The 24729-nt window shown below is 46.5% G+C and overlaps 1 protein-coding gene across 1 annotated transcript in view; it reads right to left on the bottom strand.

Annotated features, from left to right (window-relative positions):
- Positions 1–23626, bottom strand: part of KCTD1 (potassium channel tetramerization domain containing 1) — a 211307-nt gene extending 187681 nt beyond the window's left edge. The window contains exon 1 of the mRNA XM_010335482.3: positions 23502–23626. Within this exon, the coding sequence (XP_010333784.1) occupies positions 23502–23510 (9 nt within the window). The 5' untranslated portion in view covers positions 23511–23626. The remainder of the gene's footprint in view (positions 1–23501) is intronic.
- Positions 23627–24729: the final 1103 nt, after the last annotated feature.

Raw genomic sequence — 24729 nt, 5'->3', positions numbered from 1 at the left:
GAACCCGGCTAGGAACTGGCCAAGCGTGGATCTGAATCCAGGCAGTCTAACTCCACAAACCACACACAACTCTGGGTATTTGCTGAACGCCCTCTGAGGCTCTAGCAGAAAGGAATGAGGCAAAATTTAAGGGAGTGCCAAGAGACTCAGAAAGCAAAAGAAACAGCATTTAAAAAACAATAAAATTAATGTTAAAAACATCCACATTGATCAAAAATGTCAAAATTTTCAGTCTAATCTCAGCTGCCTTGGAATCTTGTCTTTATTAACTTTTTATCTGTTTCTAATTATAGCTGTTTTGCATTAATTTTTATTTCAAAAAATATTGCATTAAAATATTATTTATATCAGTTTCCGAGGTTTTTTCGTGTCCCTTCGATGTTGTGCTGGACCTGCTTGTCGCCATCATTTGACCAGCAAGTGACACTAACTAAAAACTGTGTATCTCAAAGGCTCAGATTTCTCTTCCATAAAGTGGAAACGGTAAGAGTTTCCCTGCTCACTGCGCCCACAGGACTAGGGTGAGAAACGAAGACGATACGAATACAAAATTGCTAGTGCAACAGGCATATTCTTGCTACCGGAGTTGCTCATGAATGGATAAGCAAGTCGAATCCCCAAACCTGGTCGTGCTCCTGCACGCCTGGCGTGCCCACACCCATGGCTGGAAAATCGCCTGGAACCTAACGTGTGTTTGAATGGCAGCCACAGGAACCTTCCCCCATCATGCCCCCCTCTCCGCCGTTCCGAGCATGTGGTGCAAGAACGGATCTCTTAAGCTAGAGCAGTGCTTCTTCAACTTAACTGCAACATAAATCCCTCGGGGATCTTGTTAAAAACCACATCAGTCAGTCCAGGGTGGGGTGCAAGGGTCTGCATGTCTAACAAGCCCCAGGTGATGCTGAGGTTACTGGTCCCCAAGCCACAGGGCTTTCAGGACCGAGGAGCCTGGCTAGACGCTTGGTGAATGAACGGATCAGAAGGACTGTGAAATGCCCCCAAAATAATGACAGTCCTCTCTACGACAGGAACTGTTGTGCACAATCCTTAAAAGAGCCCTGGGAGCTCTCTGGGCTCGGATCTACTTCGCGGCGACACGGCCAAACGTGCCAAGAAAGTCGGGATCGTCAGTAAATACGGGACCCGCTATGGGGCCACCCTGTGGAAAATGGTGAAGAAAACTGAAATCAGCCAGCATGCCAAATACACTTGCTCTTTCTGTGGCAAAACCAAGATGAAGAGACGAGCTGTGGGAATCTGGCACTGTGGTTCCTGCATGGACAGTAGCTGGTGGAGGCTGGACATAGAATCCCACGTCAGCTGTCATGATCAAGTCCACTATCAGAAGACCAAAGGAAAGACCAGCAGACGCTCCTCTACTCTTTAAGACATCACTGGCCTATAATAAATGGGTTAATTAATGTAACAACAACCACAAAGAGCCCTGGGACATAGGTTCTTTTATGAGGAAGCCCCCCAGCCAAAGACCACCAAGAACACATTTCTAGTGACGCCAGTGCAGATTAACTCAGCTTGCTGCAGTAAGTGAGGGCACACACCAGAACTGCGGAAGGGAGTGGGAGGGGCTTATAACGGGCTTGTGCTACGAGAGTCTAAGGAGGGGTTAAGGAAGGAGTGGACAGTTTTAGACTGAGTGCAATCCAAGAGCAAGGGCGATGTGACGACTGGGGCTATCTTGATCATTTGTCCAGGAGAGTGGAAGATTAAAGCGGTCTAGGACTGCTGTGAAGAGAGAAGCAGTAGTCAGGTTAGTCAGAAGAGTGGGGAGTTTACCTTTGCAGTTGCAGAGTGCCCATCTCTCTGTTTCATGGTGGTCTGGTTGCTGGTTCGTTCCTACAAGGTCATGGAGGGACCCTGCCTGATGATTGTTTTTATTTATGTGAGTGATGGTTATGTTCCCCTAAGAACATCACAGCTAGCATTGTCCTTTGACCTGAGCAAGCTGGGACCCTGTGCCTCTCAGGGCTCCTCACATTGGAGCAACTTCCTGGAATTTTCTGGATCCCTCCCTGTTTCCTGAGACTGGCCAGAGCTGGCAGTGCCATCACACCAAGGTGTTCTGAGTCCTGACTGAAACGTTCATTTCTCCCACTCAGAGCGCTCTCTGAATTTCTATTAGATTGGTTCAAACGTAATCAGGGTTCTTATTACTTTCAATGGCAAAAGCTGCAATTACTTTTGCGCCAACCAGTACCTGAGCATGGGGTCACTGGATGCCCTTAGGACTTCACATCCACGTGATCACCCATGGCCCTGTGTCTGGACACCTCCTCCAGGAGGGCAGCCTGGCAAGTGGCCTCAGCTGCCAGAAGAGTCCTGCCATGCTTTAGAGAAACCCAAACTGTTCATACAGATGGGCCCCCATGAAAGTTATTTGCCTGGGGCTTGGACATCCAACAGCTGGACCCCATTCCAACCTAGACAGTAGTTGCTGGAACTATTTTCACTTTGTTGAATATTATCATTCTCATTGTACAGAAGAGGAAACTGAGGTTCCCAGGGGTTAAGCAACTCCCCTGGAATTCCACAGCCGAGAAGCAGTGAAGCAGGGATTCCCACTGCTGTCACCTGCCGCGGTTCCTGCCATGCCTGGCTTACTCCAGAGCACCTCGGAGAGCTTCAGACCCCTCGTCTGTGCTCCATCTACCACTGATGCTACCAAGGCTGTGACTACTTTTCAAACTGTTTAAATTGTTTTTTTTTTTTTTTTTTTTTTCCCTGCGTGGTACTTGGAACTCTCCATGCGTCTCCCATGTTTTGCTCTTACCCCTCTTCCTCCTTCTGACTATGGTCTCTGTATTGCTTCTAATTAGGGGCCCCATGCTCCTTCTGAACCCCAAGCCAGATTTGCCATAGGACAAAGGAACACTCCAAAGCGTAAACTCTGGCTTTATGTGAACCCCAGAGACTGAACAACGAAAAATATTCTGTCAAATGGCAGGAGGACTATCCAGATTGCTGGGGGTGGTGCTGATGTGAGCCGCGAGGAGGAGGCGCTGGGTGTGTGGGCAGAAATGTGCAATGTGTTAAGGCTTCTATTATGGGGTCAGCCCACCTAGTGTGGTCACCCTCCCCTCTGCCGATTTCAAGAGCTGGAGACAGAGGGAAGTCGGGCCATGACTAAGAAGCCTGGCGTCCTTTCAGTGGAGAAAGCTAGCCCTGTCACTTCAGTGGGATGAGGCCTGTTTCTTGTTGTTGCAGAAGATTCCAGAACACAAAAGTATTAGAAGGCATGTCTGTGTGAGTCCAGTGGTCGGCCCACCCTAGAGGCAGTGTTTATAATGGGAGGAGCCTGGGCTTCGGGGTCCACTGACTCGAACTGGAATCTCAGCTTTGTCTGCTTTTTAGCTGGGCAGCCCTGAGAAAATTACGTAAGCCCTCCGCGCCTCGCTTTCCTCATCTGAAGACTGGAGATGATAATGCTTTCCTCAGAGGGTTTTTGTGAGAATTGAGTAAGAGGGTGTCAGCAGAGTCCTGGCACCTTGTGGCTATTATCATTTTTGTAACATTAGACCATCTTAGCAAGGACAGTCTGAATTCATAGGCTGGCTCTCCTGGGTGTCACTTCAAAAACATAAGGAAATCTCTCCCATATATAGTTTATTTTTTTTAAAAAATCAGTTGCAAATTCATCATCTATCAGTATATCTGGGTCTTCTGTACTCACTTTACATGTTCAGCCTGTATCAGACCTGCAGGTAATGAAGTTGAAAAGTGCTGCAGCTCATTATGTAACAGAGCGTTTTTCATTTATCCAGAAACTCCCACACTCCACAGTTCAATGTCAAATCAGTCCAAGTTCATTCTATTCATAACCTTCAGAACTTCCTAGAAGACACTTGAATATCTTCTTTTCCTTCTTTAATATTTTATTTATCTCTCACCCAAGTTTTTCCACTGGTTTAAAAAAAAAAAGTCTTAAAATACAACTGCAAGACTATTCCAGGCCTGAGCACAGCTTACAATTCATTTTTTAACCTCAGCATTTCTGTTCTGAAGGCCAAGAGATCTGCTGGCTGTTCAGATGTAGCAGCAGCCGCAATGGGGGAGGTTTAGTTAGCAGCCCTTGTTTTGGGGTCAGTTGTATCAGGTTTGAATCACATCTCTACGGCTTCACAGTTAGCTGTGTGACTATGTCTCATGTTAGGTGGCTATGTCATTAGTATTGGTCAAAGAGGCTGGTGGGAGTCATTGGGCATGTATGGGGAAGTGCTCGGCAAGGCAGCAAAGGGTATGTGGCCAGGAACAGGAGCTGTGGGACCTCTCGGTGCCGTCTTCGGTGGCAGTTCACCTGAGAACAAGACCTTGCCCCTTTTGATTGAACTACAGCCAACTGCCTCTTTACTGACTTTCTGTTTTTTGTTTTTGTTTTTTGAGACGGAGTTTCACTCTTGTTACCCAGGCTGGAGTGCAATGGGGCGATCTCGGCTCACCCCAACCTCCGCCTCTTGGGTTCAGGCAATTCTGCCTCAGTCTCCTGAGTAGCTGGGATTACAGGCACGCACCACCATGCCCAGCTAATTTTTTGTATTTTTAGTAGAGACGGGGTTTCACCTTGTTGACCAGGATGGTCTCGATCTCTTGACCTCGTGATCCACCCGCCTCGGCCTCCCAAAGTGCTGGGATTACAGGCTTGAGCCACCGCGCCCGGCCCTGTTTTTGTTTTAAGATCGAGTCTCACTCTGTCACCAGGCCAGAGTGCATTGCTGTGATCTTGGCTCACTGAAACCTTCATCTCCTGGATTCAAGTGATTTTCCTGCCTCAGCCTCCCAAGTGGCTGGGACTACAGGCATGCGCCACCACACTCAGCTAATTTTTGTATTTTTAGTAGAGATGGGTTTTCACCATGTTGGCCAGGATACTCTTGATCTCTTGACCTTGTGATCTGCCCGCCTTGGTCTCCCACAGTGTTGGGATTACAGGCGTGAGCCACCATGCTCGGCCTTTACTGACTTTCTGACCTCTGCACGTTATTCATTTTGCATAATGTTATTCCCATATCTGTTCCTAAAATGTTGCTTTTATCTTGTTGTCCTCAAAAAAATCTTGTAACATTCCCTCTTGCTAAGTCTTGTTTTTAGAGCCCTGCATGCAACAGCACCCCTCCCTTCTTTGCCTCTCCATCCTCTACCTCTCTTCAAACCTCGGAGGATGCTACAGATGTTTAGTGATGCCCACGGGACAGTGACCCAGCCTGCAGACTTAGGGAGCTCTTGGTCTTGGTGAGCAACGCATGTTGCCCCAGAGTCCCCATGGGAGAAAGACCTCCTCCCAGCAAAGTTGGCATCTGAACCATGGAGGAATGCTTGAGTCCAGGAGTTCCTAGTGTGAACAGAGGTCTCGTTGGGCAGTAGTGAAGTCAGAAGAGCTGAGAATCCCTGGGAAGTAAGGACACAATAAAAAGAGAAGATGATGCCGGACTCAGCATCTGGAAGCCAAGAGGCCTGGAGAAGGTGGAGCCTGGAAAGCAAGTGGGGCAGTGGGAAGAGACGCCAGTACATCTGGCTGAGGCCAGCAGATGCAGGGCTCCCCAGCCCGGGCCCAGGGCTTTGGTTCCTATCTTGTAGGCAGTGAGAGGTTATTGAACATGTTTAAGCCAGGATGTAACATCATGTAATTTCCAAAGAAAAGATCAGTTTAATGGTTGTAAAAGGATTTCATGGTTATCACAGAGAATTGGAAAAATATAGAAAAAAAACTAGAAAATAAAAATCCTATGGCCCAGAGTTAAACATTATTGTATAACAATAGAATAATGATAAACATGATCGACAACATTACTGTATTCTTATTATCTCTCTCCCCCGCTCCATCATAGCTACTGTGTAATGGGCGCTAATTATGTGTCAGGCTCTGTTATAAGGGCTTGCTTTGTTTAACCCTCACAACACCGCTGTGCTGTAGGTCGAATGCTGACTCCCATTTACAGATGAGGAAACGTTCAAATCCCGGGTTGCATAGTTGGAAGTGGCAGCGTAGCACTCCAGGCCCAGACAAGCAGCTCCAGCACCTGTATTCTGAATCTCTGGGCCACACTGCTGCATGGGGGTCACACAGTATAGAACCAATACACACGTGCATGAGCGTATGAACAGTTTTGTTTAAGATAGGGTTTGGCATCCCAATATTCCGAACTGGGTTGTCAAAAGAGAATTTTGGTAAGAGCAGGAAGGAACTTCTGTTGGTGGGGGGTGGCTTGCAGAGAGGAGGTAGGAGGGACAAGCGTGGTGGCCACAGCAGGGATCCAGAGAAAAGAGATCTAAAGGATAAAGTCCAGTGGTCCAGGGGAGAGTGGGTAGATGAGTGAGTGTAGAGAATGAGAGTGTGGCTGAGCACAGTAGCTCATGCCTGTAATCTGCACTTAGGGAGGCTGAGGTGAGAGGACTGCTTGAGCCCAGGCATTCAAGACCAGTCTGGAAAATATAGGGAGACGTCCTCCCTACAAAAAATTTAAAAATTATCTATGCATGATGCCACCCACCTACAGTCCCAGCTACTGCTGGGGCAGGTGGTGGGGGAGCTGAGGTTCCTGGGAGCTGAACCTAGGAGATCCAGGTTGCAGTGAGCCGTGATGGTGCCACTGTATTCCAGCCTGGGTGACAGAGCGAGACCCTGTCTCTGAAAAACAAACAAATAGGAATGAGAGTGAGAGGGGATGGGGGCATGGATGCAAGAGACCCTCAGGGGGTAGGAATGACCTTGATGAGCCTGTGTGTGAGCAAATGCACATGCACTGTGATGCACCTGCACACACGTGTGTCTGTGTGTCCAGGATGGAGGCAAAGCAAGGAGTCAGGAAAAGCATGGGGATTCTGTACTGAGCACCTGAGCGCTTACAGGAGGGAGAAACGTTCAGGAGAGCAGGAAGGTGGCAAGGTTACTTTGGGACCTTCTGAGAGTGGGCTGTCCGTGAGGCGGGGGCGTGCACTGGGCAGGTAGACACATGCAGAGAGAAAAACAGAATGGAGTCAGCTGCACTGATTTGTTCCAAAGTCAAGGAACATGAGGTTCCCTGGGAAGAGTGGTCAAAATAGAAAGAGGAGGCATCTGCGGAGGAAGCTTGGGGACACAGAGAGGACAAGGACAGAGCTGGATGGTACTGTGGGATCGAGATCCGAGAGAGTAGCCAAGATCCCAGAAGCAGGGTGGATGGGAACAGCAAAGGGGGCTGCATTTGCGGTTTTCCTCCCTAAGCTCCTGTTTCTGCCAGACTGATTTCTTACTCGCCTTTTAAAATTGTTTTCACCTGCAGTTCATCTCACTGTCCCAGCCTGGCTTGCTGTGTGCGTATCTAAGGCCTGTATTTACCCTCACCTCCTCCAGGAAACCTCCCCAACCCACTGGCTGCTGGGCCTCACACTGTTCCCTAACCCACTGTCATTTACCGTGTTTCTCCCAAGAGTCCAAGCATCTGGGGGCAGCGCCTTTGCCTTCCTTGCAGCCCCACGGTGCCTGAACACAAGGCGCTGATTAATTGGTTGCTCGTAACCCACAGCATAGAGTGTAATATTTTACTTGTATAGTTTGGAATTTTAAAAATATTCTTTCTTGAGACACCAGAAGCTCCTCTGCCCTTTTTAGCTCAGCCACAGCTTTGTGAATGCTTCCCATGGCATATTCTTCCCTGTTGGGCTAGCATTTTGCTACTCTTCACAGGCAGCCCGAGAGTGAAGTTTCACCTTCTGTTCAGTTTCCTTTTTTCATTTCCCCACTGGTCTCTATCACAGTAAGCCTCCCACCCCATCTTGTCCCCAAGCTATGACAACCCCCATCCTAGAACCCCTGGCGTAGTCCTCCTGGCATGCCATATTTGCCTAGCTGTTTAACTCTTTGTAGGTATTCATTGATCTGATGTGATTAGGTGGGCAGAGCCTGCTCCACACCCCTTTTCTAGGGACAAAATCTGTGCCTAAAGTAACATTTCAACCAGCCTTCTAGGAAACTCTAATGGCAGGTATCAGCTATCGAGATGAGCTTCACCATTTCACCTTGAGTTCCTTCGAGGTTCATAGGTTCCATCTAGAGCCAGAAGGAATCCTCATTCATGGACACATGCATATGTGTACATATGTGTGTATATGTATATCTATATGATGAGGACCAGTAATAATTATACTGACAATGGCATTGATGACAATGACCACCATTTTCTGATCACTTACTACACACTGGGCACGATGCAAAGTGCCCTATAGATGTTGCTCTATTTATTCCCCTCTTCCTTGCCTGACACTTTCCCAAGCCCTATGGAATCTTGGGCTTAAGTCACCGCAATGCAGGGTAGGCTTTTTGGCTTTCTTTGTGGGGAAGTGACAGAGTAGACCCAGGAACTCTTTGTAATCAGTGCAGGCGCTTTGGAGGAAATTCACAGCAGTGGAAGTGAATGTCCTAATCGTAACTCATCACTATGTCTTATCATCTCTCCACAGGGAGAGTGACCACGGCTCTGAATGCAAGACGTCAACTTGGGGAAGCCATGACCCTTGTCGTCTCCCGGCAATCGGTGCCTCTTGGGCATGTCCTGTGCTCATATTCCACGAAGTTAGCAGTGGTTGATGGGATTCTAATTAATTAATTAAAAAGAAAATACAAACGTTTAGGAGGGAAAAATTTCCTGAGAAAGAATAAACCAACTTCTCAACTCGGATTTTCAGTCCTGCTTAGGGCTATTACCATTCAGGAAGAAAACGGCAGGAAACCAACAGTGTTGATGTTGGAAAATACAAACCAGAGCATTAACGAATCCCTATTTCCCTAAGTCATTCAAAAAAAACAGTTAAGAAAGCAAAAAAGGGGACTTCACAGAGAAATATGTTGGATTCAGTGACAGGCAGAGATTACATTTGGCATCTGAGGTCAGTTAAGTAGCGTGAAACACTGAAAGACTGCAGAGGTTGCGATCCCAAGAGAAGTTAAAAATAAAACCTTTTAGAACATGTTCCATCCTATGTTTTGTAATGCTGTCCCATTTTGAAAAGGCATAAGAATGCACTAAATGAACATACTAGGAGGAAATGTAATTTGAAAAGTACAACCTGCGGGGAGGGGAGGAAGGCGGAAGGTGTGAGAAGCCAGATGGTGGTGGGCGGGAGGGGCGTGCGCTGGCGTGAGCAGGGGGGCAAGGGAAGTGGAAGCAGGAGGCAGGGAGGTTCTGTCTTGTGTGGAAGGATGGTGTGTTAGTGAGTTCGGGCTGCCATAACAAAATAGCACAGACTTGGTGGCTTTAACAACAGAAATTTATTTCTCATGGTTTCTGAGGCTGGGATGTCCAAGATCCAGGAGCCAGAGATATGGATTCTGGAGGGGCTCTCTTCCTGGCTTGCAGACAGCCACCTTCTTGCTGTGTGCTCACACAGTCTCATCTTTGTGTGGCAGCAGAGAGAGGCTGAGCTATCGGGTATCTCTTCTTATAGGAACACGAATAGTATTGAATCAGGGCCCTACCCTTACAAACTCTTAATTACTTTTAATTGTGTCCCCAAAGACTCTATCTCTAAATACAGCCACCGTGGGGGTAGGGCTTCAGCATATAAAATTTGGGTTGTTCGACAGATGGTTGTAGGCTACAGGAAGGGGCCAATGGAGACGGGAAAGACAAGACACTAGGAGGGACAACAAGAAAGAAAGAGGATTAGTGAAGCCATGGTGGGACTTGGTGTCAAGAGTAGAGGCAGTGGATCTCTCACTACATCAGGAAGCAACATTATCTGATAAGTGGGGATAGGTTTGGAATTTGGGAAGAGTAAAGAGATCTAAACAGCCTTGTGGGGGATGAAATAAGAAGTTAGCTGGGCACTGCCAGGCCACATCAAAGGACCCACTAAGGTGAGCTAATGTGACTGCCACCCAGAGATCAGCTTACATGTCACCTCTTTATGAAGGTCACACCTGCTTTAATTTTTTTGCATAGCACTTAATCCTATCTGATTTGGTTCTCATCCCCACTCTGCCTAAAAAGTACACTCTGTGAGATCTTGGATTTTTTGCCTTGTTTATGCCTGTATGTCTAAGGCCTAAGGTCGTGCCTAACATAGACAAAGTCATGCAAATACTGGATGAACAGATGGGTGTTGCAATGGCAGCAGGAAGAATTATGTGACAATCCACCAGTGCCACTCAGGACCCCAGAATCAAAAGTGAGGAAGAATGAAGGTTATCCAGGACCAACTGTTGGCAAGACAGAAAGGACAGAGAGGTCTAAGTGATGAAAGAATTAAGGATGGTGGCTGGCTGCGGAGGATCACACCTGACCAACATGGAGAAACCCCGTCTCTACTAAAATTATAAAATTAGCCAGGCGTGGTGGCGCATGCCTATAATCCCAACTACTCAGGAGGCTGAGGCAGGAGAATCACTTGAACCTGGGAGGTGCTGGATTGTGCCATTGCACTCCAGCCTGGGCAACAAGAGCAAAACTCCATCTCAAAAAAAAAAAAAAAAAAAAAAAGAATTAAGGGTGGTAGTAAGCATGCTAAGGAAACAAGGGTCCACTGAACCCAGGCTGAGTAAGGAGGAAGAGGTGACAAGGAAGACAGGCAGTGGGGTGAGTAAACAGGAAGCAGGGGCCAGGTGTAGTGGCTCACACTTTAATCCTGGCACTTCGGGAAGCCGAGGTGAGCAGATCACTTGAGGTCCGAAGTTCGAGACCAGCCTGGCCAAATGGTGAAGCCCTCTCTCGACTAAAAATATAAAAATTAGCTGGATGTGGTGGTAGATGCCTGTAATCCCAGATGCTGCGTAGGCTGAGGCAGGAGAATCGCTTGAACCCAGGAGGTGGAGGTTGCAGTGAGCTGAGATTGCACCATTGCACTCCAGCCTGGCAACAGAGTAAGACTCTGTCTCAAAAGAATAAAAAAAAAAAAAAAAAAAAAAAACAGAGAGAGAAAGAGGTAACAGGGAAGGGACTGCAAATGGCCTCGAGGTCGAAAAGCAGCAGGCTTAGTGAGAACGGTTGGAGAATAATATACTCTGATCAACAGAATGCCAGGAGTGAAAGATTGCTGAGCTGCAGAGATGCCAAGTGATGCAAATGGCCAACCTGTGTCTGTGGCAGTGCGTTGCCCACATGAAGCAGAAGTGAGAGGTACTGAAGTTTAGCCCACCAAGGCACTGCAAAATAGGGCAGACCTCCCTAACGTGTGTGTTCCAAGAATAGTAATTCTGAGAGTTAAATGGTACTGACAGAATAAAGGGCTCTGTGGTCAAATAACTTCAGAAAATGCAAGTTAGAAACGGATTCCCCATATTGCAAGATTCTACAAATCTTCAAAATATTTAACAAGGCCTCAAAAGAGGGTATCATGTTTTCCAGACTTATTTGACTAATGAAACCTTTTTTTTTTTTAATTTTTCAGACATAGGGTCTCACTATTGCCTGGAGTGAGACCCTATCTCAAAAAAAATAAAGTACAGTGGTGTGATCATAGCTCACAGCAGCTTCAGAGTCCCGGGCTCAAGTGATCATCCTGCCTCAGCCTCCTGAGTAGCTAGGATTACAGGCACATAAACCCTTTTTTTTTTTCTTTCTCTCTTTGAGACAGATTCTCACTCTGTCACCTAGGCTGGAGTGCAGTGGTGCAATCATAACTCACTGCAGCCTCAAACTCCTGGACTCAAGTAATCCTCTTGGCTCAGCCTCCAGAGTAGCTGGGATTACAAGCACATACCATCATGCCTCGTTATTATTATTATCATTATTGTAGAGATGAGGTCTTGATATGGTACCCAGGCTGGTCTCAAACGCCTGACCTTAAGTGATTCTCCCACCTTGGCCTCCCAAAGTGCTGGGTTTACAGGCATGAGCTGCTGTGCCTAGCTGTGTGAATCCTTTTTAAAATTTCCCTCGAGGATCATCTCTAGGGTCTACTATTCCCCTAGAACAGGGGTTTTCAAGGTACAGTTCCTGGGACAGGGGCATCAGCATCCATTGAGAACCTGCTAGAAATGCAAATTCTCAGGCCTCATCCTAGAACTACCTAATCGGAAACTCTGGGAGTGGAGCCAGAAATCCGTGTTTTAACAAGCTCTGCAGATAATTCTGATGTATATTAAAGTTCAAGAATCACTGATCTAGAAAATACTTTGGGAAGGCTGATTCATATTCATAATGGAAGAGACTACTTGGTAAGGGGGGTTGGATAAGTCTTTCACATTAATGCTGAAGCCATATAGTAAGACTGCAGAAGTGAAATGAAGAAAAATATGAGTCCAATAGTAATGTGCAAATTAAGACTGCAATATTTGATACTAGCCTAATTAATACATCACATCAACATATTAACAAAAATGATATTGGATTGGCTATTCTTTTGGATTATTCATGCCATTACATCCCTCTGCTAGCATGGATCAAGAGCTGACTCCTTTCTAATCTACTTTGTCAAGTTGTTAGCGGGAGCAGGAGGGAGAAAGAAAGAGAAATGAATTTGAAATGTATTTCCTTTCTCTTCTTTTCTCCATCCTTTAACAGAGGTACCAAAAAAGTAATTATGAAGCCAAAAAGTAGACAACAGTAAAAAGCAAAGCAAGAAGACAGATCATACGTAAACTACATCATCAGCTCTTGAATTACCAAACTTATCAGAAGATATAATTTTCAGGTGTTAAAAAATGTATCTGTCATGCTCCTTAGCAGAATAATTTGGAGATGTTCTTACCAGACATTTATAGTTTGCAGAAGAGCTGTCAAAAATAACTCAGCTATATGAACACTTCAACTGTACAATAAAAAAAAAAAAAGTGTGACTCTAAAAGGAATCTGGGTGTATGTTTTCAAAAGTAAAATTTGAATCTTAGCCGAAAATCTAAAATGCATTTTGACTCAGAGTTTTTTTAAGAGGGAAAAAGAAAGAAGACCCCTTGAACAATTATGCATAGCTAAAATATTGAGCTTTTTAAATGATTTGAACTTCAGCTAGAAATGTTTCTAATGCGTTTAGACAAAAACATCAGAAGGGAAAGAATAGCAAGGATTTGCATGAACACAAAGGTTTAATAGGAAGAAAAAAAAGAAAGAAATTTCTTAAGGTGGAAGTGTGCAGAATTTCCATTGTCTTTCACTTACTCTGCCCTGACTCACCTTGCAGCAATATACATAATTGGTCAGGTCTCTGTGACTCCACTGGTCTTGAACTCCTGTGGCTCTTTCTACTAAGTGGGAATGAGCTAGACTGGAGCAGGCCTAGATCAAAACCTGTTTTTCCTATAGAAAACCACCTGCACTTCTTATAGAGATAGAGTGACTTACGCAACCTTTGAATGATTCACATTTCAGATATTTTGGATGTTTGAACTAAAATATTCTCAGCCACTAATAAAGGCTGAATTTGGCCGGGCATGGTGGCTCACGCCTGTAATCCCAGCACTTTGGGAGGCCGAGGCGGGTGGATCACGAGGTCAGGAGTTAAGACCAGCCTGGCCAAAATGGTGAAACCCCGTCTCTAACAAAAATACAAAAATTAGCCAGGCACGGTGGCAGGCACCTGTAATCCCAGCTACTTGGGAGGCTGAGGCAGCAGAATCATTTGAACCTGGGCGGCAGAGGTTGCAGTGAGCCGAGATCTTGCCACTGCACTCCAGCGGGGGTGATAGAGTGAGACCCTGCCTCAAAAAAAAAAAAAAAAAAAAAAAAAAAAAAAAAGGCTGAATTCTGAAATTTTGGCCTTGTTTTGAGAGTTGTCTCTTCTACCAAACCTCATTTGTGCAGACTCATAAGGTAGGGTCCACAGTTATTAGACTCTAGATCCTAAAACCTGCCTTCCATCCCAGACTTAGAAGGGCGTTTCTAATCAGGGAGAGCCAGAGGACATTCATACTGCAGGTGAATTTCTTTGACCATTGTGAGTTCCCCGGAACTCACGGGCAAAGGAGCAGGCCCTCATAGGTGATGGCCATTTAACAAATCACCTAGGTTTTTTTTTTTTTGAGGCAGAGTCTCGTTGTTCTGTTGCCCAGGTTGGAGTGCGGTGGTGTAATATCGGATTACTACAACCTCTGCCTCCCAGGTTCAAGTGATTCTCCTACCTCAGCCTCCTGAGTAGCTGGGATTACAGTCTGTGCCACCATGCCTGGATAACTTTTTTTGTATTTTTAGTAGAGACAGGGCTTTGCCATGTTGACCAGGCTGGTCTCAAACTGCTAACCTCAGGTGATCCGCCTGCCTCGGCCTCCCAAAGTGAAGAGATTACAGGTGTGAGCCACTGCGCCAGGCTTTAAATCACCTAAATCTTCTTACCTCTTCATCAAATGATGATGGTGACTCTTAGCAGGGGAAGCAGCACTAAACAGGAGTGGAACCAAACCGAATCTCTGAGGGCCATTCACCATTTCTGGAAATGGCTGTGAGGCTATGAACATCCAAGATCCCCTGATTAAAATTTTAAGGAACAAGACAATTTAAAAAATTGTTCACATACCTTGTCATGTACAATGGGAGCATAAGCACCATATACTCCAACTGCCAATTTCTCTTATCGTTAAGTCAATTACAGAGGGAGTTACAGAGGGACCCACCCTTTAGCACTTAAATAGATTGCAGTCTTGTCATTAATTTGTATCCCTGTATCCACGTGTAAATTAGAGCAGAAGTAATTACACCTGTTTGGAATTACTTTATTCTGTTTATTATGTTTCTGAGTGGGAACAGAGTATTTTTTCCTCATTTGTTAAGATGAGGAAGGTCGTTGTTCCCAGCTTTAGAGAGAACCTGAAAATACGAGAGGAGTTAAAATATGTAAAGTTCCTAGCATATGGAAAGTGCTTAATTATTAGCTATTAGTAATTACTAATCAGTATTAGTAAGAGGCAGCCACATCTAGAGACTAAGAGCAAAGACTGGAAGCCAGAATGCACAGTTCAACTCCTGGCTCCGCCACTCACCATATGTGACCCTGGCCAAGTTATTTTATTTCTCTGCACCTCCATCTCCTCATCTAAAACATGGGAATGCCAGTAATATCACCCTCTTAGATGATGGATGAGGATTCCATGAGTAATATCTTGCAAAGCCCTTGAGAAACAGTCTGGCACTTAAAAGCACTGTATTGGTGTTACACACTCAATTCTTACAACAACCCCCTGAGGTGGTTTTCCTCACTCACATTGTATAGATAAGGAAACCGAGCCTTGGGGGTCACACAATTAACAGAGGGTCTCTCTTTCTAACCATCAGAAGACCAAGTCATTGCACAAGCCCACATAAAAGGGCTTCGCGTGGATCTTCAGTAGCACACGACACTGTTCCATTCCCTGGCAGCCTGAGACTGGGCATTATCTTTACTAGTAGACCTGATCAGTTTCGGCATCAAGGGCTCTCAACCCAGAGCCTGTGGTAGCAAGCATGGTAGACGCTGGCGGCTGACAGCACTTTCTTCTGTTTATTTGATTAAACGCACAGGAAAGCAGGCCTCTTATGGGTCATATCTCTGGGAAACTGGCAGTAAGTGGATTGCACCAGAAAACAAGGCCTGCTTTCTCCCTCCTCTCTGCCCCACAGCCCAGGAAGAAACAGGCGGCTCGGAGGTGTTATCCTTCCAGCTGCACCCGATGAGCCTCGGTTATTTCGGCGAAGGAACAAAGGCAGTTTTGTTTATTTTTTTGACGGAGTTTCGCTCTGTCGCCAGGCTGGAGTGCAATGGCGCGATCCGGGCTCACTGCAACCGCCGCCTCCCGGGTCCAAGCGGTTCTCCTGCCTCAGCCTCCCGAGCAGCTGGGACTACAGGCGCGCGCCACCATGCCTGGCTAATTTTTTATATTTTAGTACAGACAGGGTTTCACCATGTTGGCCAGGACGGTCTCGATCTGCTAACCTCGTGCTCCGCCCGCCTCGGCCTCCCAAAGTGCTGGGAAAAGGCAGCTTTTTAAAGCTGGCTGGATTTTCCTTTTCCAGGGGAGGAGGCAATGGCGAGAACTAACAGCAAGACCAGAGGCGATTCCAAGTTTATTTGCGAATGTGTGTCACTGCCATCTGCTGGATGGAATGGGTATCGGACCGGGTCCCGTGTTTTCTTTGCAGTGTTAATAGGCAAGTTCAGTGATTCCCCTTGCGGGGGGTTCAGAACCGAATGGTGTATTTGCATCATTTCATAGCGTAAGTGTCGGCAGATTTCAAAAATCCCATGACAATTGTGCACAGGAAGACCTCCACGTGAGTAATCAGAAGGCAAAACAGGACTATCTTTGAGGCAACGTCATACTTAGCATCAATACTTCCCCAGATCAAATTTGATCTGTTCCCAAATGATCGAGCTAATTGTTTAGAAAAAGCCCATAACCAGCAGGCAAGGGCAGCTGGCAGAACTCGGGTCCTCTTGTCAAGGGCAAAAAGGACTTGCCGGGAAGTGAAATCAACACCTGGCTTTATTCTTGTGTTCTCTGAAATTCTGTGTTCATGTATCCAACAGTTATTTATTGAGCACTTATCTCAATAAGTGAATTCCAACTTTGTGTGTCAGGCAGCATATTAAGGAACTGAGAAAGCAAAGGTGAATAAACACAGTTCCTACTCTTAATAATATATGGATATTTTCTGAGTGCTTATTTTGTGCTAGGCATATACGTCCGGTTACATCTCATTTTATTCTCTGAACAACCCTAGGACTATTATTATCTCCTTTACAATGATCTCATATTATTATTTCATTTACAGTTCAGAAGACTGAAGCTTAGAGAAAGTAAGTAATTTAATCAAGAAAATATAGCGCAGACTCCAGAGATGAAGTGGGATTTGCATACGGGGTACTGAGAGTGGATGGGAGGATCAGTACCATGGACCAATGTAGCTTTCTCTACCCTCCACCCGCTACTGCCACCCCCATACATAGAAAGTCTGGGTCTTTTGTTTACACACGTTTTCTGTTCCATTAGCCACAAATTTCCGGCAAAGTGAAAATGCTACAAAAACAAGTAAGTGATGATAGCAGTAGATGCTTTGGAAAGATTTATCAGGAAGAATATCCCTTCCTCTAGCCAGCATTCGAAATCTATCTAGTTAACATTCTCTTCAGTTCATAACTCTTCTTCTTAATAGCAGCATTGGTGTTGGCGGCAAGGGCTAAATTGTTGTCAGTTCTCATTGGATAGAAAACAAATTCCTATTTGACAGAGTACTTGTGAGTAAACGATTTGCTCAGCAAGAGGTAGAGACCAATTCACATGTTCTGATCACAACAATCTCTCACAACAATCTCACACTGTTTTTGGTTTTTTCTTTCTCTCTTAGCTTAACAGTCGGGTGCTGCTGTGGTAGGGGATACAGAGGTGAGGAGATGAGGAACGGAAGCTGGTGTCAGAACAAGCAAACCCTCTTAAATAGTATGTCCTGGACAGAAAGGACTATGGGTGTAGATGAGACGGCAGAATGGCTAACAGGGGATAATGGCAGGGTTTTAGTCAGCCAGCTGAGTTAGAATCCCCGCTCTGCCACTAGCCTAGTCTTTGACTTTAAGCAAAGCACATAACCTTTCTAATCCTCCAGGCAAGAGGAGATACAGCTGGGGTTAGGATAGGGGAAACACTGATGGAAGAGTCTGAGATCTACTTAGAAGGGAAAGTTAGTTGGCCGGGCGTCCTGGCTCCAACCTGTAATCCCAGCACTTTGGGAGGCTGAGAAGGGCAGATCACTTGAGGTCAGGAGTTCAAGACCAGCCTGATCAACACAGTGAAACCCTGCCTCTACTAAGAATAGAAAAATCAGCTGGGCATGGTGGTGGGTGCCTGTAGTCTCAGCTACTCAGGAGGCTGAGACATGAGAATCGCTTGAACCTGGGAGGCGGAGGTTGCAGTGACCCGAGATCATGCCACTGCTCGCCAGCCTGGGCGACAGATCAAGACGCCATCTCAAAAAATAATAATAATAATAAAAAAGAAGGTAGTAAAATTTACAGAACCTAATAAAAGGTTGGGTTGGCCATAGGTGAACAAGAAGAGAGAAATGCCAAGTGGACACCAAGGTTTCAGGCATGTTACCTAGGGCAGGTGTATAAGACGGATGCAGAACACCACCTGCCTCAGTCTTCTTCAGAGCGTTCAGGGAGGTAGGCATTCCACATCACCTCTGCTACTTTTTCCCTAAATCGTAGCCATGGATGTTACCTGTGCCTGGGGTTTCAGAGGCAGCTGGGATAAGGTGGGACTGATGTGGACCAAGGAACTGAGGCAGCAGGGGCTAGACTTGGGGCGGCTCCTCCAGAGAAAGTGCCCTTTGGGGTTGCTTGATACTACTTATTTCTACTTCAGTTTGACATACTCTTATTTTTCCTCTTAACAATCCTATAAGGTAGGTTTGAGAGATGGCATCATTCCCATTTTTATAGAGAAAAAGGAATCGGCCAAAATGATGCTTGTTTTTCCAACTGGAGTTTGCCCTCAGGGCCATCCACATGAGAAAAGTAGCTTATGGAATTGCATTTGTACATCAAACCCCTATGGAGAGAGTGATATTCTAAGTGTTTTCAGTTGAGTGATTTGCATCATTGTGTCAGTTATTTGTATGTAAACGGACTTTTAAAAAGCGTCCAACCATTCATTTGACAATCATCTGACATGTTGATAATATTTTAACACAATTAATTTGCACTATAAAAGCACAGGCTTGTTTCAGAGGAATCAACATAGGCCTGCTTTAATGACGAATTCCAACTTAGTCAAACTTGGATAAATGGAACCACATGGTACAAGTTCATAAAGGAAAAGGCATTTTGGATAACAGGATTAAAAAGAGCAGGCAGATGCGTGCCTGATACACTGTAGGCACTCTAGACCCAACTGTTGAACAAATGGAGGGATAAAACAATGACTAGATGCTTTGGTTTCCTTCGTGAATGTAGTTACATCGGATGGGAACGAGGCTTCTCACTGCTACTTTGTCTGGCTATTAGAAATAAAGTGAAAGATACAAAATCCACCTGGGCTTCCGAATTCCCACGTCTATTCAATTAACATGCCCGAAACCTTGGGGTCCACTTGACAATTCTTTCTTCTTGTTCACCTATGGCCAATGCTTTATCAGATTTTGTTAACTTTCCCCTCTAAATAGATCTCAAACCCCTTCCATCAGTGTTTCCCCTACCCTAACCCCAGCTAGATCTTCTCTTGACTGGATGACTGTAATAGCCCTCCAAGGGCTACACTGCATCCACCTGGGTCCGTCTAACCACTTCTCAGAGTGTCAGCAGAGTTATCCAAACACCATTCTGATTATGTCACTGCTCCTCCTCTCCCAATCCTCTCCATCACATTGCTTGTACGGTGAAGACCAGGTGCCTGTCCCTGCAGTCTGGTCTCCCATCAGTGCCTTCTCCGTCTCTCAACTCCAGTGAGGTAAGCCTTGAGTTCCTCCCACTTGGCTAAGCCTCTCTTGGCTTGGTAAAATGCTGTTCCTTCTTCTCTTTCCCTGGAACTTAGTCTCTGTTCTCTCTGTCTCTCTTGCCCAGTCCCCTTCATCCTTTAGATCTCAGTTTGTGGCACTTCCGACCCTGGTCCAGGCCATTTTGCCCCGTCTTTAAGTTAGTGCTACGGGAACCCATATTCCTTTTCCTTCAAAGCACTCATCTCTCTTGGCTGTTCAATTATTCGATAAATGTCTGCCTCTCTGTCTGGACTGTAAGCTCTAGGAGATTGGAGGCTCTGAATGCTTTCTCTCACCATTGTGTCTCCAGCATTTAACACAGTAGTTTTTACACAGCAGGCACAAATATTTGTTCAATGAATGAATGGACCTAATGAACACAGGCTTGTTATTCTTAAAGGATAATCTCTGTTTTGTTTTCTGCAGTTATCTCAAACCAAACTCATCAACAAGCAAAACATTATTTACATCTAGCACGTTTTTATGAATGAAAAGCCAGAGCAAGTTGTGTCTCACTTCTGCATGAGTAAGCTATTAAAATAAGCATACATGCTTGCATCCAAAAATTTCATTTTTATTCCCAAGATAGTTCATTCTAAAGATGGAGCAAATAAACGCTCTGTTTGCTTGGGAAATTATAAACTGCGATCCAAAACAAGGTTCAAAACTGCAGTTTAATAAACAACTAAATAAAAGCGTTGGTGAACTGATGGTTCACAACATCATTTAAATGACTCAAAAGCAATGCAAATGGGAAAAGCTCTTAGCTAAAAGCATCACATCAGAAGTAGAAAACTATCATTCTGATTCAGAAACATTAAGGCAAGAAAGCATTTGTGCAAGCAATTGTTACTGCTAAACACAGAGCTAAATGGAGGTTTAATTTAAGAAAGTTCTCGGATAAAATACATGTTACTAATTACTCTTACATTTAAAAACAAATTGCTTTGGCTAAATAATTTGATGCCAAAAGGTCCATAATGCATTATTCAGCACAAATCGAATAGTATGCTTTCATCATCATCTAGTTGAAGTCTTACTGAAGTTACTTTCCTAGTACTTAAGTGGTATAATTTGTCCAGTGATCACTGAAGCCTACCCCTAAAACTAAATATCTCACATCAGAGTAAGTTGAATGGTCAGTAAATCATTATTAAGTATGAACCAAGCTATTACTGTACACCCCTACTATGCAAGCCCCCGCAAAGAATTACAAACACAAAAATCTTACAGCTAGAAGAGAGACCTCTAGTGTGTGTTGGAGAACTTTATATTGTGCTCCAGGCATAATTAATACAGCAAAATCACTGCAGTCATTTTGCATACGGTGGTGGGAGATTTTTGCCAAATATCTTTCACACTCAATTCATTTCAAAATTTCTTCCCGGCTAATGTGCGACATTTTTGCCTCATTAGTTACGATCTTCTTACAAACATAAGCCTAACCCAATGAAGTTTTCTCAGTGATGCAAAGTTTGAAAGTTTCACGGTCACCTTTGCAACCTAATTAGTAAACAACCTACTGTCATCCTAACAACCGCTCACAATTCTTTCCATTCAGGCAGCAGCGGGACTCCTGGGTCACACTGTTGCAGTCAGTGTGTAGTTTCCTGAACATCAGCCCCTCGTAGTAAGCCAAATGCCACACAAATACAAACACGAGGAATAAATCGGCACACTGCCCATAATCCAGGAGACAAATGGATCCACTGCTATTTTAAATTCACCAAGTAGGCTATTAGTTGCCACAGATTCCCATAAATGTAGGTGAATTCCTTGATGTAGAACCAGATTTAATGAATCATTCTCCGGCATCAGCCTCAGCCTTTAAAAATCCTTTATTTTCTCCTTTTCCACATTAAAAACACATTTGAGATACACACAGAAAACGTTTCTCTAAAAAAACGCACACATACACACAAAACAGGAGGTCTCTTAAGGAGTCTACTGCTGAGAAGGTAAAAGCATTTTGCTCATTTTTAATTTGCTAAAACAATCCAAGCATGCTTGGTACCCAGAGGGTATTCTCAAATAAACTTGTATCTCTAGCTGCCAGCTTAGTTGATTGAAAACAGAAGGCAAACGTTTCTTAAAGAATATGTTAAACTGTTATGTCTCCCAGTACCACCCAGGATACACACACACACACACACACACACACACACACACACACAGAGCATAGTCAAGGATTTGCTTGAAATTAGCCAGTTCTAAGATCTAAAAGGTAATGCTTTTGTACCAAATTACTCCTGCCTATTGCGGTGCACCTTTTAACGAAGCAGCCCGTGCCACGGGGATCCCGGACAGTTCTCGCGTGCCGTTCTCCACGTATAAAGCCAACGGCCCCATTTGCAACTTTGCTAACTTAGTTGGCTTCCGCCCAGCAGGCCCCCGAAGCACAGTCACTGTGAAAACGTTTTGATACCAGAAAATCATTTCCACGACAGTGCAAGTGTTCGAAAGCACAAAGGCAGACACAGTCTACCCGCGACAGTTCGCAAGTTGCGGTGGCGGCGCGGCTGTGCGGAGCGCGCGTGCAGGTAAGGGATTCCTGCACCACAGGTCTGCTTTCCTCTTCCTGGATGTTTTGGGGCTCGACCTCACTTTAAACGCGAATTCACCGTGACGCTCCCCCCCACCCCGCTCCGTTCTTTTTCCGGGAGGCGCGGACTGTTTTCCAGCCAGGTCCCTCTTGGGGGCAGGAGAGGAAGCACACTTCACATTTCAATAAAGAGGGGCGGCGGGAGTGCGTGGGTGTTGGGGGCGGCGAAAGTGGTGGGGTGCGGCTGGAGTTGGGGGGAGCGGAGGAGGAAAGAGGTCAGAAAGGATCCAAACTGCATCCCTCCCGCACACCTCTGCGCCCGGAGCGCTGGTTCAGGCGGCGAAGACCAGAGGCGGCCGGAAAACTCGGTCCCTTTAAGGGAACCTAGGCCGCCAGGAGGGGAGGGAAAGATGCGGCCTCCGGACTCCGCGCTGCTGGCCTCGCGAAGAGGCGAGCGCAGCAAAGCCACAACCATTACCTGCAGCGCTCGCATCCTGCCGCCGTCCCAGCGCAGCCCCCACCCCGTCCCCGCCTCCCAAGGAGACTTCTAATCCCGAGCTTGTGCCGTGCCCTCTATCCGGGGAGGAGGTGGGGAGGAAGAGGAATGAGAGCTTTTTAAAAATAAATGAAACGTTTGCATCCAAAAGAGGGAGGGGGGCTGGGAATGGGAGGGAGGGGGAGGGGGCTTTAAAGGCGCCCGGGTGGGCGGAGGCGGCGAATCTGGATCAGCCCGGCCGGAGACAAACAGCGCCGGGCGCCGGCCGCGGCTCACAAAGGGGAGCGGCGCAGTCCGGCCGGGGCAAAAAGGGAAGGAAAAACTGCCCGGGGCCCCAATCCGCTCCGCAACCACAATGGCGTCTTTCACGGGGCGTCCGGGGGCACCGCCGAGGTGCCTGCGAGAAGGGGGCGGCGGGCCCCCTACCCCGGCAGGCGCGCAGCCCCGGGCGCCACCGCCCCCCTCGCGCCCCGCAGGGATGTGCGCTGGGCTCGGGGCACCCCCGCGGCGGCTGCAGCCGGGAACCCAAGGCGCTGGGCGCTCTCGACCGGGCCGCTTCGCCGGCGCGGAGCTCTGCGCCGGGGAAGAAAGGGACGCGCGGGGCTCGGGGGAGGAGGGAGGGGCTCGGGGAGGGCGGGGGAGAGCCGCGGCGGAGCGGTCGCAGGGGAGGCTGGCGCGCGGAGCGGCGGGCGGGCGGCGCTGGCACTGGCTCCCATAGCCGCGGCGGCTCCTCTCCAAGATCCGGAACCTGACCCAGAGATCCGGAAACCCGGCCCCGGTGCGCGGGCTCCCGGCCCCTGGTAGCGGCCCCGGCCGGCCGCACCCGCTCCTCCTGCCCGCTCCGCCCCGTTCGCGCTCGCTCCCACTGGAGGAAGAAAGCCGAGAACCGGCAGCGGCAGCCCCGGAGGAGGCGGCGGCCCCTGCCCCGCCGCGGGTCCGAACGGATCCCGAGCCGCCCGCCGCGGCGGGCGGCGTGTGTGCGAGTGTGCCGCGCTCTCGCCCCATGCCTGGCACATGCGTAAAAGCGAGTTGCGCCCAAAGTCCCAGCCATACCCTCCTTAGCAAATAATAACAAACCCAAACCGTCAGATCTTACCTGAAACATTGAAGCACAAAGTCTCTCTCCAAGTCCCCTTTTCCTTTTCCTCTCCCCCCTTTTCCGATTTCTCTCCCAGCGATCTGCTCGGCTCGCCACACCAGAGAGAAATGCAATAGCTTGGCTAAGGTAGACAGAACAAAATACAGAGAAGAGTTGCTCCAGGGCTTTGAAACCCCTCAAGGCAAGGATCAGGATACAATTAGCTCATGCCTCTACCTCTAGTCTAAATCAATCTCCAAAATAAAACTTAAAATTAACTGATCACAGGGCAGACAATTGATCTTCAAAAATAAAGCTCTACGTATACGTATAGAGAAATATGCATATAGGAAATTTTTTTCCAGATTTTTTTTTTTTTTTGGTGGAAAAACAGTCTCATTCCAGCCTCCAACTTGCTTTTCACCCTCCTCTTGCACAGAAAAGCTGATTTTAATCGTTGTGATTAGTTTTGATGTAACGTTTCCGCGGGCGATTTCTGCAAATGGATGGAGTGTTTCTTTGCCAAAAGAGGGAAAAGCAGCAGATGATGATAATTATAAGGATTGTTGGTTGTTTCTTTTTATTTGTGTCTAGGGCTCTCTCTTCACTTTCTCAAGTTGACCTGACATTGCTGTTACACTAAGGTCGCACAACTTGTTGATGAGGATCATCGCCCTGTCTGATCAAAGGATAGGTGATGATTTGGCAATAGATCAGCACATTTTTGGTTCCTTTGGCTACATAACGTCCCAAATGACGTGGATAAAAATAAGCACATGCAGTCTGCTTTGCCCCAATCAAGTCTGAATCAGCGCCTGAGGGTGATACACAAACTCATTTCAAATGTTCAACCATGCAGAATTGTAAAAAGATTGAAGGAGTGACACCGCATTTTTTAAAATGGCAAAATTAAAAGAAAACAAAACCCACATTAGGCGTAGCCAAGGACCTACCATTCAGATTTATTTGATCAACCTTCTGATCACACCTCACCTCCTCCCTTCTCTTTGCTTGCCTCCACCTGGTATCTTTTATAGGGGGGTTTGTATAATTCCATTATTTGACGGAAGTGCTCAACAGAGCTAGAAAAGCGAACATAAACACATTTCTCCAGATTACTACTCTGGTTCTGACCTCCCCCACTCCTCATCACTTCTTCCTCTCTGGGTCTTTGTTCAAGGAGATTGTGCTTGGGCCAGTCGTTATCTTAGTTCTTTTTAGTTAGGGTGGGATATTCGGATAGAAA

The sequence above is a fragment of the Saimiri boliviensis genome, chromosome 13, assembly GCF_048565385.1.
Source record: "Saimiri boliviensis isolate mSaiBol1 chromosome 13, mSaiBol1.pri, whole genome shotgun sequence".
Lineage (NCBI taxonomy): Eukaryota > Metazoa > Chordata > Mammalia > Primates > Cebidae > Saimiri > Saimiri boliviensis.
This window is presented reverse-complemented; position numbering and strand designations above follow the sequence as displayed.